At 36.1% G+C, this 14,760-nt stretch overlaps 1 protein-coding gene and 1 non-coding gene across 2 annotated transcripts in view; both read left to right on the top strand.

Annotated features, from left to right (window-relative positions):
• Positions 1 to 14,760, top strand: part of VPS8 (VPS8 subunit of CORVET complex) — a 329,884-nt gene that overhangs the window by 33,834 nt on the left and 281,290 nt on the right. The window contains exons 4-8 of the mRNA XM_053565122.1: positions 143 to 273; positions 2,236 to 2,329; positions 6,237 to 6,269; positions 7,260 to 7,314; positions 11,936 to 11,941. Of these exons, the coding sequence (XP_053421097.1) occupies positions 143 to 273; positions 2,236 to 2,329; positions 6,237 to 6,269; positions 7,260 to 7,314; positions 11,936 to 11,941 (319 nt within the window). The remainder of the gene's footprint in view (positions 1 to 142; positions 274 to 2,235; positions 2,330 to 6,236; positions 6,270 to 7,259; positions 7,315 to 11,935; positions 11,942 to 14,760) is intronic.
• Positions 12,301 to 12,491, top strand: LOC128568334 (U2 spliceosomal RNA). The gene has a single exon (XR_008375138.1). It is a non-coding gene; the product is annotated as a U2 spliceosomal RNA (small nuclear RNA).

Raw genomic sequence — 14,760 nt, 5'->3', positions numbered from 1 at the left:
TGGTCAATAAGAATATGCCGAATAGAGATGAAAAGCAGAAATAAGCACATGAGTACTTTGGAGAAATTCATTACTGCCTACCTGACTTGTTTCAGAGAGTATTTGGAATTTTGATTTATTGGTTTATCGTTCTCCAATTTAGACTGATGATGAAGATGAATCTTTTATTCTTGAGGATCCTACATTGTTAAACATTGATACTGTTGATTCTCACTCATATGATACTTCATCTGTGGCAAGCTCAGACAGTGGTGACAGGACCAACTTAAAAAGGTCAGTATTCACCTCAATCACATTTGCACATTGTTGAGATATTTAATGTAAGTATGTTTTGATAGTTCTGGGTGGTCTATTAAAGCCTTGCATAGAAGGCCCACTTGTATGGAAATAATATACTTATTAGATCTTAAAGACGTTGACACTATTGAGGGAGGAGATAAAAAGGTGGGTAGAGTGACCACTGTCTTCCACAGCCCCAGTAGGAAGCCATAATAATAGCCAGGGTTCCTAGAAATGGTGGAGCCCTTGGAGGGAGCACAGATGAAACCTGGTAGTGTCTGTGGTGGGAACATGGAACTTGGTTCACCACCCTTCTGTTCCTCGCACGTCCTGTCCTTTAGGCTCAGCTCCGGCATTTCTTCATTCTCCTGGAGTGGGCTCAGGGGAGAATCACAAAGATGAGTAAAGATTTTGGGAAAGGACTTCTAACCCCAAATAACTTCAATTTTGGCTACTTTTCACCTTCTAGATTTTTTGGAGAGAACATAAAAAGAGAAATGGGAGAACCATAATATAAACATTTTATTGCATTCACATGTAACTTTAATATTGCTAAAGTTATCTGTGTATTTTCCCTCTTTCTCAAATTTTGCCTGTTTCAGTGCTGTCTTTAGGTTGTTATCTCTTGTGAGATAGGGGCCATTGCTGAATATGTTAACTTGTTCATCATGGTGTCCTACAAATAGATAGCTTAAATGTTTTGATTATCTGGCCACTATTTTTTTTTTTTATTAAATCATAACTGTGTACATTGATGCATTTATGGAGTTCAGTGTACTGATTTGATATACAATGTGAAATGTTTACATTGAACTGATTAATACATCCATCACAATTATATTCTTAATAGTTTTGAAATGTACCATTGCACCATGCACATTACTTGAGGTCCCTCCAAATACCCTACCTCCTCCTGTCTCCCATCTCCCTGCCCCTGTCTCTCCTCTTCCCTTCTACTTTCTGGACTACAGTTATGTTTTACCATTCATATGAATTTGCAGGTGCTTATATATTGATTTCATAGACCTATTTAAAAGATACAGCGTTATCTTGTGGCCTGCATGGTGAAGTCAACTCCTTTGCGTGGCATCCTGTCTGGACCCTGCTTACCATTTTGACCTAATGTCTAAGCCCTCCCACGCCAGTCTTCCCAGTCCATGCCTTTTGTGTATTCACTGTCCCCCAGCCACACTGTGCACCTTCACATCTTCATATTGCTGCTCATGCTTTTTGCTTCACAGACTTAGGTCAAGTTAAACATTTTCTCTTTATTATAGCTGTCTCGGATAACCCCCAAATGAACAGAATTTAAACTTGTTTTCGTTTGCATTTATATAGTACTTTATTTGTATTTTTAGTCTAACATTTGTCCTTTAAGAGTTAGTGATTAGTCCCTCTAGCTAGGCTGTGAGATCCTTGACAGTAGGTACTATGATTTCCTTATTTTGTATCCCCCAGAGCACACTTTTAGTCATATAGAGTAAAGTGCTCAGTAATATTTGATAAATGTTTAAAAATTACTTTTTGCATGAAGATGAGTAGAGCAGGTGAAAGGAGCCCTCAATAGGAGCAGCAGGGAGTGAGTAAAGAATGGGGAACTTGAGAGAGTGGTTGAAGAATGAGAGGGTGGCCATAGACAGGAGGAGGCAAGAGGATGAGCAGATGTGGCCATGCAGGGCGGAAGGAGGACTCTGTACACAGCTTCTGGAGAACAGCAGAACTTCTTGCTGTGTTACTTAAGGTGAGCAAGGAACAGTTTGAATCAGTGACAAAGGAATTGTGGTTTTATTCATTTCACTGTTTGTGCTTCTTTGAGGTTCAGAGTGACTTTAGTACAGCATTTTAATTTGAGACTTTTAGATTTTTCTATACTTCTTTTTAAAACTGACCTAAGAAATACACTGTTATTTTCTTTTTGTCTGTTTTTGAATGTATTATTATTATTATTATTTTTAGGAAGAAGAAATTACCTGATTCTTTTTCACTCCATGGATCAGTTATGCGACATTCACTTTTGAAGGGAATTTCTGCCCAGATAGTATCTGCAGCTGTAAGTATTTTGTGCTTTTCCCCCAGCTTTATAACCTGCAATGGCATAATGAAGTAAGAATGAGCATAAAACAAAGCACAGCCCTTCTCTTGGCCCAAGGCTTAAGAAAAATAGAATCTGGCTTTCATGGGTTTTGTGTGATTATTTTTGACTCATAAGATATGGCTACACATCTTGACATAGAAATTAGTGCAGCCATAAAAGTAAAGGTCTGCTCAAAGTCTTGAGTGTGCCTAAATGAAATATGGCAGCAAGCCTAAAATAAACACTATCTGCCTTTTGTTTAAATTCCTTTTCAGTGTAGATTCTGTCTTGTGTATTTGATTGAGGTAGAGTGCTTGTTTTTTTAGTCTTTTAATATGGAGAAGTGATTGATCAGAATCTTTTACAACTGAATGTTCTTTTATAATTCATAAAAGTCTTTTCATGTACCTTATTACTCTAATTTTTACAACTTTGAAAGTAGGTATAGCCATGTTCTGTTTTACAAATGAGAAGATAGGCTCACAGAGGTGATATCAACTTGTCTTACATCATTGGTTAGGAAGTAGCAGGGCAATTACTCAAAATTGGGGTTTCTGGCTCCAAGTCCAGTGCCTCTTTTTTGTGAAAGGAGGTCGCCTGGATGAATGTGTCCAATGTATAGTTGCTTGGAACATGATGTCTATGACCTTTTTTGAAAATGATTTTGAGCACTTGAGTTACTTTAAAAATATTTAATAGTCCATCAAGATGGTAGACACTGATCAGACTTTTCCTTTGACCTTAAAGCCCATTGTTTCATGTAATCTTTGAATTCTGGTTTTCTGAATTAAATATACAAATCCTGTATGTAATAATAATGACAAGATCTTTGGTCTGTCTTTATGTTCTTTCTATGCAGTTTAATTGGTATTTTACATATTCTGTTTGGACAAGAAATAAAGGTTTTGATTTTTCACGAGGGGAGCTGTAGGAGTGCCTCAGTTCATCACAATTGCAATGCAGCTTTTAGGCTTATCTGAGAAGGATCTTAGTGCAGATACCAAAGCCAACAAACAAAAAAACATATTCACTATGGACAGTGGGTATATCCTGACCCAGCTCATATGTTGTGAAGTCAGTTTGAATGGAAAGCTGGGCAAGCAGTGGAGGATACGTGGGCAATTGTCCTTCTTCTTTTAGGTGGAGAGTAATTCATATTTGCCAGAATGGGAACCACCTGTAGAGGATTACATTTCCATGATGTTTTCCGAATTTAATCCTTATGTAGGTGATGAAATTCATTCCTTTCAATATCATCAAGATGAACCAGAAGAGTCATTTGACCCACCTGTGCAGTTTTAAAAATATTTTGAATAATGGCGACTGAACTAAAACTCAGACTCTGAACAATGATTAGATAAATCTGTTATTTAAAAGGGTTTCTCCTTCATTTTGAAGTGGAGAGGAAAATTCTAATAAATACCAGAGTGTTTGCATTCTGTTTTTATTTCACTGCTATGGCTGGGCTCCTTTGGTATGTTAAAATGAAAACTGCTTTTCCTGTGACAGTCATCACACGCTGCTTTCCTTTTTTTTTTTTATTACCAGCTCAGTTTAAGTTGTATGCTTTTCTGTGATGGTTGGTTTATTAACATGTAAAGCCAGTTATATTTTTGGGTGTTTCTCGAGACTGAATAATTGTTCAATAGTACCTGCAAGCCCTGTGATTAGTGATGTCATTAAGGCTTTTTAGGGCCTGAGTCATTACAGTTTTGGAGTCCATACATAGAAACACTCAGGAGAGATGAGATATTTTTGTTTGTTTACATTGAGCCAGGGTCTTGCTTTGTCACCCAGGGTGGAGTGCAGCAGTATAATCATAGTTTACTGTAGCCTGAAACTCCTGGGCTGAAGCAGTCCTGCCTCAGCCTCCCAGGAAGCCAGGACTACAGGCACATGCCACCATGCCCAGATAATTTTTCTTATTTTTTGTAGAGACAGGGTGTTGCTATGTCACCCAGGTTGGTATCAAATGTCTGCCAAAATACTGGCATTATAGGTGTGAGCCACCATACCCAGCTGAGATGAAATTTTTGGAATTGTTAAACTCATGGTTTAATTTTGGGATCCTCCTCAAAGAAACATGACGTATGACTATATTTTGAAATAATTGAGATTAACTTTTTAAGGATCTTTATCATTTTTATGATCAACCTTGAGATGCTAGAGATGCTGTTGTTTTTTTCAAAATGTGTCCAATGCATACTAATCTCTTGTGTGTTTATTAAAATGCAGGTTCCTGGGGCTCACCCCAGACATACTGTCAGAGTTTTTAGCCTTATAGTATAGAGATCTACATTTTAACAGGAATTCTAGATGATTCTAATGCCCTCTGACCTTTGAGAACTACTACCTTCAGATGTTGCAACACCAACTAAAATCCTGTAATCTATAAAATGCTTTCAAACATCTGTAATTTTTTAGCTTTTGAAGTCAGGTAACTTCTGATTTCCTTTTTTCAGGTTCTATTTTGAGTGTGGAGCAGATCCTTGAATAATGTCATTTTGTTATAATGATGAGAAAAAAGAATTGGTTTTATTATAAGTTGTTTCGCTTAAAGTCAGTTTCCAAGCACCTACTGACAGTGTTGAGTGAGGACTTATTGTGGTTGATGTGCTTCATCTGCTATCTCGTTATTCCTCTGTTTTCTTGTTTAGGATACAAATCAATCATTTGTCAAATATTTATTGCATGCTTTTTAATTGTTGAGCATTATGTCAGGCATGTTTTATACACACTCATACATGCCAAGTTGGGCATATGCTGCTATCCAGAACCTTGTACACAGCAACCGTGGTGATTGTTCTTTTCCATGTTTCCACGCATTGGAGTTTTTCAGGTTAGTGCCTGGGAAGCTCTACAAAGTTGGTTAAGTGGATTCTGCCTTCTGAGAGATTATAGTAACTAACGGACCACCCTGAGAAGAGCAGACATAGGAAAGAGGATGTGGAAGGGATGTAATGAGCCTAGCTTGGGAACTGAAAGCCCTGAGTTTGAGACATGGTTCTCTCACTTACTGAGTAACCTTGGGCAAGTCAGTTAAATTCATTAAAACTTCCATTTTCTTTTCTTCCATTTTCCATTCTGGAAAAGCAGAATCATGCTGCCTATTATAACTCTCTCTCCAGGTTAGGGAATCAAATAGTGCAATACATGTATGTGAAAGGTTTTTGCTACTGCAGTAGTATATTACTGCAGGCTGTTATTATTGAAAGCTATGGAAGTATCAGATGGATACTCTTACTATTATATCATTCTTTATATATAATTTGATTCTCAGGGCTCATTGAGGTGAATAGGGCAGGATTTGCTATTTCTTGGCATTTGAGTAGACTAATATTCAGAAAAGTTAGATGACTTTCTCAAGGGTACATAGTTACTGGTAGGGTTCTTGGAGTAGCCCTTCATGTTTTGCTTTTTTATGCTTGAGAACTGATTTAATGTATACTGCTGGGGTTTTATTGAGAGATTACTGGGTGATCTGCTAGGTAAGATCTCCTACTTTATTAGAAATAGAACATCTTTAGCACACATTTCCTTTTCTCAAATCTTTACATACTCCTACCATTTTGACCCTATAATACAGTTGTTTACATTTTAGAAAATAGAATCACTTTTCTTTTTCCCTTACCTTTCCATTTGTAATTAGCTTTCCTGAAACATCTGTTACAGTTAGTAAAACCAAATGATCCACTTTCAAAATCTACATATCTGTTGATATATATGGCTTTTGTTATTTCTCTTAGTTGAGGGCAAAAAGGAAAGTTCTCCCTCTTGTCTGAACTGATTTGGATCAAAATGTATGTAAAGAGAGATCCTTATGCCATTTTCTGCTTTAAAAGGAGAATATTTTTTCAAATACTTTCTTTAACATTTTATTTAGGACAAAGTAGACGCTGGCCTGCCCACAGCAATTGTAAGTATATTTTAACTTTTTAAAGGTAAGCTTTTTACTTGATTGAGTTTTCATAGATTTGTTCTTAAAATGTTTAAAGTTATTACATAAATTATAATAATAAATTTTACTGCACGTTATCAAGTTTAAAATTTGTCTATGTTGAGCTACTTGGGAGGCTGAGGCAAGAGAATCGCCTAAGCCCAGGAGTTGGAGGTTGCTGTGAGCTGTGAGGCCACAGCACTCTACCGAGGGTGACAAAGTGAGACTCTGTCTCAAAAAAACAAAACAAAACAAAAAATTTGTCTATGTTGAGCATTTTCTTTTTTCCTAATTTTAAAAAAGAAGGCTTTTATTTGAGAAGCAGGTAATGGAATAATTATTTTGCTGCTTCTGTGACTTGGCTTCCCTTCTGCTACAGAGAGTGCAAAGCCTCATTTGTTAAAAACGTTTTGTGGTAAATATCACATTTAACAGCTCTGGTTACATTGCCAAATAGGAAGTCTGTAGAATGATTGTAGCGAACTGGGTGATATTGACAACACACTAGTGGCAGGAGGCCACTTTCTTCTTAGTCATTGATGAGGAAGTGGGCTGAGTTTTGAACATTTCTGATACCTTCCAGCTCCTCTGAATAAGCTGGAGAAGAGCAATCTCATCACTGCCTCACATCTCATAGGAGGCTCTTGGTTGTGTAGCCTAAGTGCCTCTTACTTTGTCTGGACCCCTGATTTTTTGTTTTAAAGTTGCTTTAGGGGAAGCTAAGTGGCACATTTTTGCCTATAATGTTGAACATATGCTATTTTGATAACGTTACCCTTAGAGTGAATTTAGAGGGATTCTCAGAAATAAGACGTCCTGAGTTTCATTTCCCGTTTTGCCTCCTACATAAAATTGTCCTTATTTATGATAGTTGGTATGTGCCTAAAGGAAGGAATAGATTTAACTTTGATTATTTCAAGATCCTTGAGGTATTATATATTAAAATACAACCTTCCTTTTTGTTTTTAGGCAGTGTCCAGTCTGATAGCAGTGGGTACATCTCATGGATTGGCTTTAATATTTGGTAAATTTTCTTAGTACTTTCTTACTTTTAAATATTAAGTATCCTGTTTGATTTTTATAATGTCCTTTGATCACAGTTTCTACAGCATGCTTTATTTTCTTGAATAAAGCCAGAAAAACTTGAAAAGTAGCAGTCCATATTTTTATAGTTAAGAATTACTTGATTCATAGTTTTGTTTTGCTGCTCCTTAAGACTATTTCCTTCTTTGTGAATTCTTAAGGTATCATATCTATTGACACTCCCAGACATAAAAAGAGAATGAAGTTGAAAGGAACCTTGGGCAGAATCTTGTCTGCCTCCAGTTGTTGGTGGTGGTGTTGGACAAATGTCCTAGTTATGGGTATTCTAAAAGGTCTTCAGGGAAAGAGATTCCCCAGGATTTCTGAGTAATTTTTAGTAACTGTCACTGACAGTTCTTTTTCATTTTCCTTTTAAGTCTCTCTAAACTGAAAAATGTTTGGCCCATTATCATATTGTTTTCTTGGTTCAAAAGTGGACTTAAGTAGTTTTATTTATATAGTAGAAGGTAGTTGTATTTTTTTCTCTCTGATTTGAAATAATCACAATGTCATTAATCTTTCTTTTCTTTCGCATTCAGTTTTTGAGAAGAATATTTTGTTCTTTATTTATTTAAAAACTTTTAGATAGGGCGGCGCCTGTGGCTCAGCGGGTAGGGCGCCGGTCCCATATGCCGGAGGTGGCGGGTTCAAACCCAGCCCCGGCCAAATTAAAAAAAAAAAAAAAAACTTTTAGATAGTATTTTTCTGTTACTTTTGGTGTTCTGGACATTAATTTTTGCATCTCTCCTAACTGGAATTCCCAACAACACTATACTTACTAATAAGGAATCTGCAGAATGTTTTATAAGTTTGCTTGAGGGTGCTTTAATCACAGAACCACAGTTTGATCCCCGTGGGGCCTTGCAACTTTATCATATGGGTGGATAACTAGTTATTTTCTGTTGTTTTTGAATAATTTGACTTCCTGTTTATAAATTTTCTATTACACCAAAAGCTTTATTTAACATGTAATTGTAGCACCTAGTCTTTTTAAAGGAGATTGATTAAAATTACAATAGAATTTTATTTTGGGGAACCAGAAAATACAAAATAAATTATAAGTAACTTGAAAGAACTTTAGAATTAATTCTTTAAAAAATACTTTTGTTTTACTGTATAACCAATATATACGTATTCATTGTAGAAAATTTAGAAAATATAGATGAATAAAAAGTTGGAGATACAAAATACCAAATTCTATTCAGAAATAATGTCTCACATTTCTGTATAATCTAGTCTTTTTTTTTTGTACTTATAGAGATGTATGTGTACATCCTCAACTGTGATCATGTTAATTTGTAACCTATTTTTCATTATAATGAACATCTTTCCATGCCATCATGTATTTGTCTATAACTTTATTTTTAATGGCTACATGCTATTCAATTAAACAGATTCTTCCTAATTTACTTAGCCATTTCCTATTATAAGACATTTAGGTTTTTGGTTGGTTTGTTTGTTTTTCTGTTGTTGTTTTTTGAGACAGAGTCTCACTGTGTTGTCCTCAGTAGAGTGCTGTGGCGTCACTGCTCACAGTAACCTCAAACTCTTGGGCGTAAGCCAGCGGTTCTCAACCTGTGGGTCATGACCCACAGGAACTGTATTAAAGGGCCATGGCATTAGAAAGGTTGAGAACCACTGGTTTAAGTGATTCTCTTGCCTCAGTTTCCCAAGTAGCTGGGACTACAGGTGCCTGCCACACAATGCCCGGGTATTTTTTTGTTGTAGTTGTCGTTGTTTAGCAGGTCCAGGCTGGGCTCCAACTCGCCAGCCTCAGTGCTGGCGCCCTACTCACTGACCTGTGGATGCTGAGCCGGTATTTAGGTTTTTTATAAAAAGAAGTATAATAAACATTTTGTTACTGTATTTTTGTGCACATGATTATTAGGACAAATCCAAAAAATTAGAATTGTTTGCATCAGGATGTGAACATTAAGGACTGTTGATGTGGTTGCCCTCTGGAAAAGTTTTACTAGCTTGACTCTCCTATGTAAGAATGGTTGTTTCCTATAGGGGTAAAATTGATATTAGATAAATAGAATTTAGAGAAAGAATCCTACAAGGTCTTTAAGTTCAATCCCGTGAGGTGATGAAGGACCAAAGAGGTTAAGTGACATGCAAAGTGCCAAGTTCATAATCAAGGAATACAGAATCCTAGATCAGTGCAATTCTACTATTGCAAGTGATCCTCCTGTCCTGAGAGAAAAGGAGGCAATAGATATGAAGAAAAAAATTAAAGAACTAAGGTGAATGAGGATAGAATATAATGTAAATGTTTATATATCGGCAGAATACTTTTTTTTTTTCCTCTGAGATAGAATGTCACACTGTCAGCCAGGGTGGAGTGCCATGACATCATCATAGCTCACAGCAATTTCAAACTCTTGGGCTCTAGCAGTCTTCTTGCCTCAGCCTCCTGAGTAGATGGGACTACAACGATAACACCTGGCTAATTTTTCTATTTTTTTTTTTTTTTTTTAGTAGAGATGGGGTCTTGCTCTTGCTCAGGCTGGTCTTGAACTCATGAGCTCAAGCAGTCCAACTGCCTCAGCCTCCCAGAGTGCTAGGATTGCAGGTGTGAGCCACCCAACCTGTCCTTACATGTTGATTTTTTGTTCCCACTTACTAGTACTCACTTTTCCTCTACTCTGCTTTATTTATTTTTGTTTTTTTTGAGACAGAGTCTCACTATGTTGCCCTGAGTAGAGTGCCATAGCATCATAACTCACAGCAACCTCAAACTCTTGGGCTTAAGAGATTCTCTTGCCTCAGCCTCCCAAGTAGCTGGGACTACAGGCACCTGCCACAATGCTGAGCTATTTTTTGTTGCAGTTGTTTAGCTGGCCCGGGCTGGCTTTGAACGTGCCACCTTCGGTGTATGTGGCTGGTACCGTAACCACTGTGCTATGGGCGCCAAGCCCTCTACTTTGTTTTAACTTCCTTTCTTATGAAGAGGTTATACAAATATATAACTGCTTGTAATCAAACTCACGTAGAGCTTATTGCAGAGTAATTAAAATGAATACTTTAAGATTAAAACTAACAGAGGAAAAGAGTACATTATCTTTTGATACGGTCTTTTAAATTTCCTTAGTCTTGCTTCCTGATTTTTTTGATTGTAGCATGTTTCATGTAGATACGAGGAAATGGTAATGTTATATTACAGTCTCATGGAAAAGAAGGTATGCCCCAGTGAACATTTGAGAAATAATTATAATATTCTGATTGTGCTTTGGGTTTTAATAGTTTAGCCAATAAAGTTTACTCATTACTGATACCAATAGATGTGTGGGTAATATGTTTTAATGGATGGATTAAAATTGCTTGAAAAGCAAGGAACAAATGGCAGAGTAGTGATACTATGAAGTACCAAGATCAGAGGTCTAGCAGATCTTTTTTATTTTTACTAAAATATATTTTTTGGTTTTTAAAAAAATATTGAATACTTAATCGTATTTCTTTATAGGGGACATATGATATTTTGATACAGGTGAATCAAATCAGGGGTATCCACCACCTTCAGCATTTAACATTTCTTTGTGTTCATTTCCACTGTTTTGGTTATTTTAAAGTATACCCTGACTTATCGTTGATTGTAGTCACTTTGTCTTACTATCAAGTATTGATTAGTCCTCTGATCTTTTTTAAACATCTGTATGGATAATAGGAGAAAGTATAGCAGGAAGAACTATACTTGTTTAAGTATGGTTAGATTCTCTTTGTAATAGACGCCCGGGTCATTAAAATGAGTTTTTTTAAATGTTGATGTATATTGCATATTCTTATGGAATTATAGGTATATAGCATTTTTTGTGTGTCTTGGTTCTTTTTTTCCCCTAGGACAGTTTCTCTTTGTTGCCCTTGGTAGAGTGCCATGGTGTCATAGCTCACAGCAACCTCAAACTCTTGGGCTCAAGGGATCCTCCTGCCTCAGCTTCCAGAGTAGCTGGGACTATAGATGCCTGCCAGACGCCCGGCTGGTTTTAGAGATGGGGTCCGGCTCTTACTCAGGCTGGTTTCGAACTCTTGAGCTCAGGCATGAGCCACTGTGCCTGGTCATGTATCTTGGTTCTTAAACAGAATCTCAAAAGTTTAATTCTTAATAAAAATGTTTCTCTATTTCAGTATCCTTCATTTTCTTTTTTTTTTTTTTGCAGTTTTTGGCCAGGGCTGGGTTTGAACCTGCCACTCCGGTAGATGGGGCCAGCACCCTACTCCTTTGAGCCACAGGCGCCACCCATTTTCATTTTTCTGATTGTGTATTTTAGTAGCTTATCTTTTTGAAATTGGTTTTCTTTCTATGTAACTTAAACATGGTTTACCACTGTGCTATAATTTAAATATTATGTATTTTTTCCTTTCCCATAACACATACCTGAATATAATCATGAATGAATGTAATCATGTCTTTAGACATTATTTAGTCAAATTTAGTATCATTCCCACAGATAATAAAAGCTTGTCACTTACACTCTTGAAATTTTACCTACCTTTTTTCTGAACTTTTCCACTGATGTCTTGCTTTTCTTTCTCTTTTAATCTTTTCTTCGTGGATTCAAAAGGAAAAGGTATAGTACTTCTGGTTTGCACGAGTGGTTTTTTTATGTTTTGATCTTTTAAATGTTGAAAGAGAATGCTATCAATTACAGTTAATGCTTTCTTATGAAATGTTTATTAAAAAAGAACTACAGCTAATTAAAGCAGGAAATTGTGAAAAACTATAAATAAATACATACCTTCAATGTTTTATTTTAACTGAAAATATATAAATTTTTATTTTCCCCTTATGGTTTGATACATTCGGAAGCCTTTTCCTTGAGTTTGTATCTGCTGATTGGGGGATCTGTGGTATTTTGTGGGGCATAAATTTCATTAATAATAGGTCATGTAAAATTGGCAGTTTTAATTTTTAAAAATAAGGTAAAAGATCGCTTCTTGACCTTTTGGCTAAGATCAAGTGTAGTGTCTGTTCTTATCAGTTTAATATCTGATACGTCCTCTATCTGAGGACAATATATTAAATGGATTTTTGGAGCAGGGAGTTGGAATAGGAGCTTGCTCCGTCCATTCCACGCATAGACCTGGTATTGCAGTACTTCGAGGAATGGTGCAAACCCCCACCCCCATCAAAAAAAAATATAAGGTAAAAGCTTAGGCACCTGTGAATTAGAGTACAAAATTATAGATTTTAACAAAACTTTCTTTCACTCTTTTACCCTTATCTTATCAACACTTAGCTTTGCTACAATTTGTATAGCAACTTGTTTTTACCAAGTTTTCCTAAATCATCCAGTTAGTGTTTATAGAAACAACAACTTTTTCACTCTTATTTCATCAGTTTATGTACTTCTAAAGTAAATTTTTAAAGAACAGTAACATTACAATGCCATGAATGGGTTTGGGAATGAACAAACTGACTCTTAGTAAGCATCAGCATTCTAGAAGACAGCCACTTAGTCATGGGGATTCAGCGTGCTCTGGTCTTCAGTCAGTAAGCTTTACAAAGGGAAGGAGAACTTCAATTCTGTGCCCTGGTTAGGTGGAGGTCAGATAAAGCTGCTTCTGTTTTATGGTCATTGATGAACAGTATTTCCTAGGAAAATCTTTCCTTTTCTCCTTTGGTCTTAGAGAATATTTTGTGAATAAAGGGTAAGGAAAGAGTAGAATTGAAGAATGGCGAATACTGGCATATAAAAGTAGAATTCTACATACACAGATATTATTCCTTCTAGAATGTAGGCATTTCTTTCTTGGTTGATCTTAGAGAGCTAATTAAAACAAATTAGGGGTGAAGAAATAGAAGATCAGCTAATTTTGGTATATAGCAAAAGTTAGCAGAAATTCTTGACGTATGTTCAAATTTAGATTTTAGGACTTTCTATCTTGTTATAGCTTTTCTTTGCTATTTAGCACATTATTCTTTTTTTTTTTTTGAGACAGAATGTCATCCTATTGCCCTGGGCAGAGTGCTGTGGTGTCATAGTTCACAGCAATCTCAAACTCTTAGACTTAGGCAATCCCCTTACCTCAGCCTCGTGAGTAGCTGGGACCATAGGAATGCACCATCACATCCAGCTAGTTTTTTATTTTTGGTGGAGATGGGGTCCCACTGTTGCTCAGGCTGGTCTCAGTTCAGGCCATTCATCGCTTCAGTTTCCCAGAGTGCTGGGATTACAGGCACGAGGCACCACGCCCAGCCACGCACAGTATTCTTAAAACTCAGGATGCGCTGAGGGGATTTACCCTTAGCAAGTGTACGTGAAAGGTATACTAATAAAAGATAATTCAGTGTATATCAAATAGATGTACTTTATGTGATATTTGGGCTTAAAATTCTCTTAATTAACTGGTAAGCTATATTATTGTCATTAATAATAATTCCTTGCATTTGCATCCTTCTCTTTTTCATATTTCTTACCCTAGGGTCACCATCATAAAAACCTACTCCATTTTTTAAAATACCAAGTTGACAGTGGCAACTAAATGTAATTACACGTTATTAATTTAACCGTAGAGATTTCCAAGTGTCAAGGGAGAATAGAATTTTTCCTTTTAAATGAATGAAATCAAGAGCAGCCTGAAAAGAGCTCTGTTTTCACCTTCTTGCTTCTGTCCAGCTCTTTTTGTTCTTTCTATGTAACTATAGAATTTACATGTTTTAAAGAGGTTTTGTGTTTATTGGGGGCAAATATCTTTTCCTAGAATTGTCCAGAATTATCTGGACTCCAGAATATTCAGGTAACGCTAGCAGGAGAAACCTCTGCAATAAGACTTCTTTACACAGAAATTCTACCTTTTTTGAATTTAGTTTAAATTGTGTAATAGCAAGTTTGTTAATATGGTACTGCAAAGATAGACGGTATATAAAGGCAGCAATAACAGTTGATAAATATCTTTGTGGAGTCAAAGTCGATTACATTTGACATACTATCTTTGGTTGTGTCACTGTTATCTGCTGTTTTTTTTCTTAATGTGTTAAGTATAATGTATAAATAACTTTGTGATAAAAATCTAATATTTGAAGGATATCAGATTAGTTCCTTTGCGCATTATTTTACTTTACTAATTTATTCCTCTTAGCAATGTAATGAGGTAATGGGTGTTTTCCACATTTACTAAGCAAATTTAAGTAGCATTCCTAAAACTACTGAGGCATATACTGTAGTACAGTGCCTATCACTCTCTAGAAGTAGAGGCAAGATTAAAATCCAGGCATCTGGTTTCATAGCTATGCTGCCTTTTAAAGGGAAATTATAAAGACGACAAATACATTGTGAAAGTCAAGAAACAAATTGAGAATATTTTCATTAACACAGACCTGTGGGATGTAAATTGAATATATATTTCAGGAATGACCATGGTTGATAATTTAGTTTCTTGTCTTAGC

The sequence above is a fragment of the Nycticebus coucang genome, chromosome 16 (genome assembly GCF_027406575.1).
Source record: "Nycticebus coucang isolate mNycCou1 chromosome 16, mNycCou1.pri, whole genome shotgun sequence".
NCBI classification, from domain to species: domain Eukaryota; kingdom Metazoa; phylum Chordata; class Mammalia; order Primates; family Lorisidae; genus Nycticebus; species Nycticebus coucang.
Note: the sequence above shows the minus strand (reverse complement) of the source record. Positions and strands in the feature narration are given on the sequence as shown.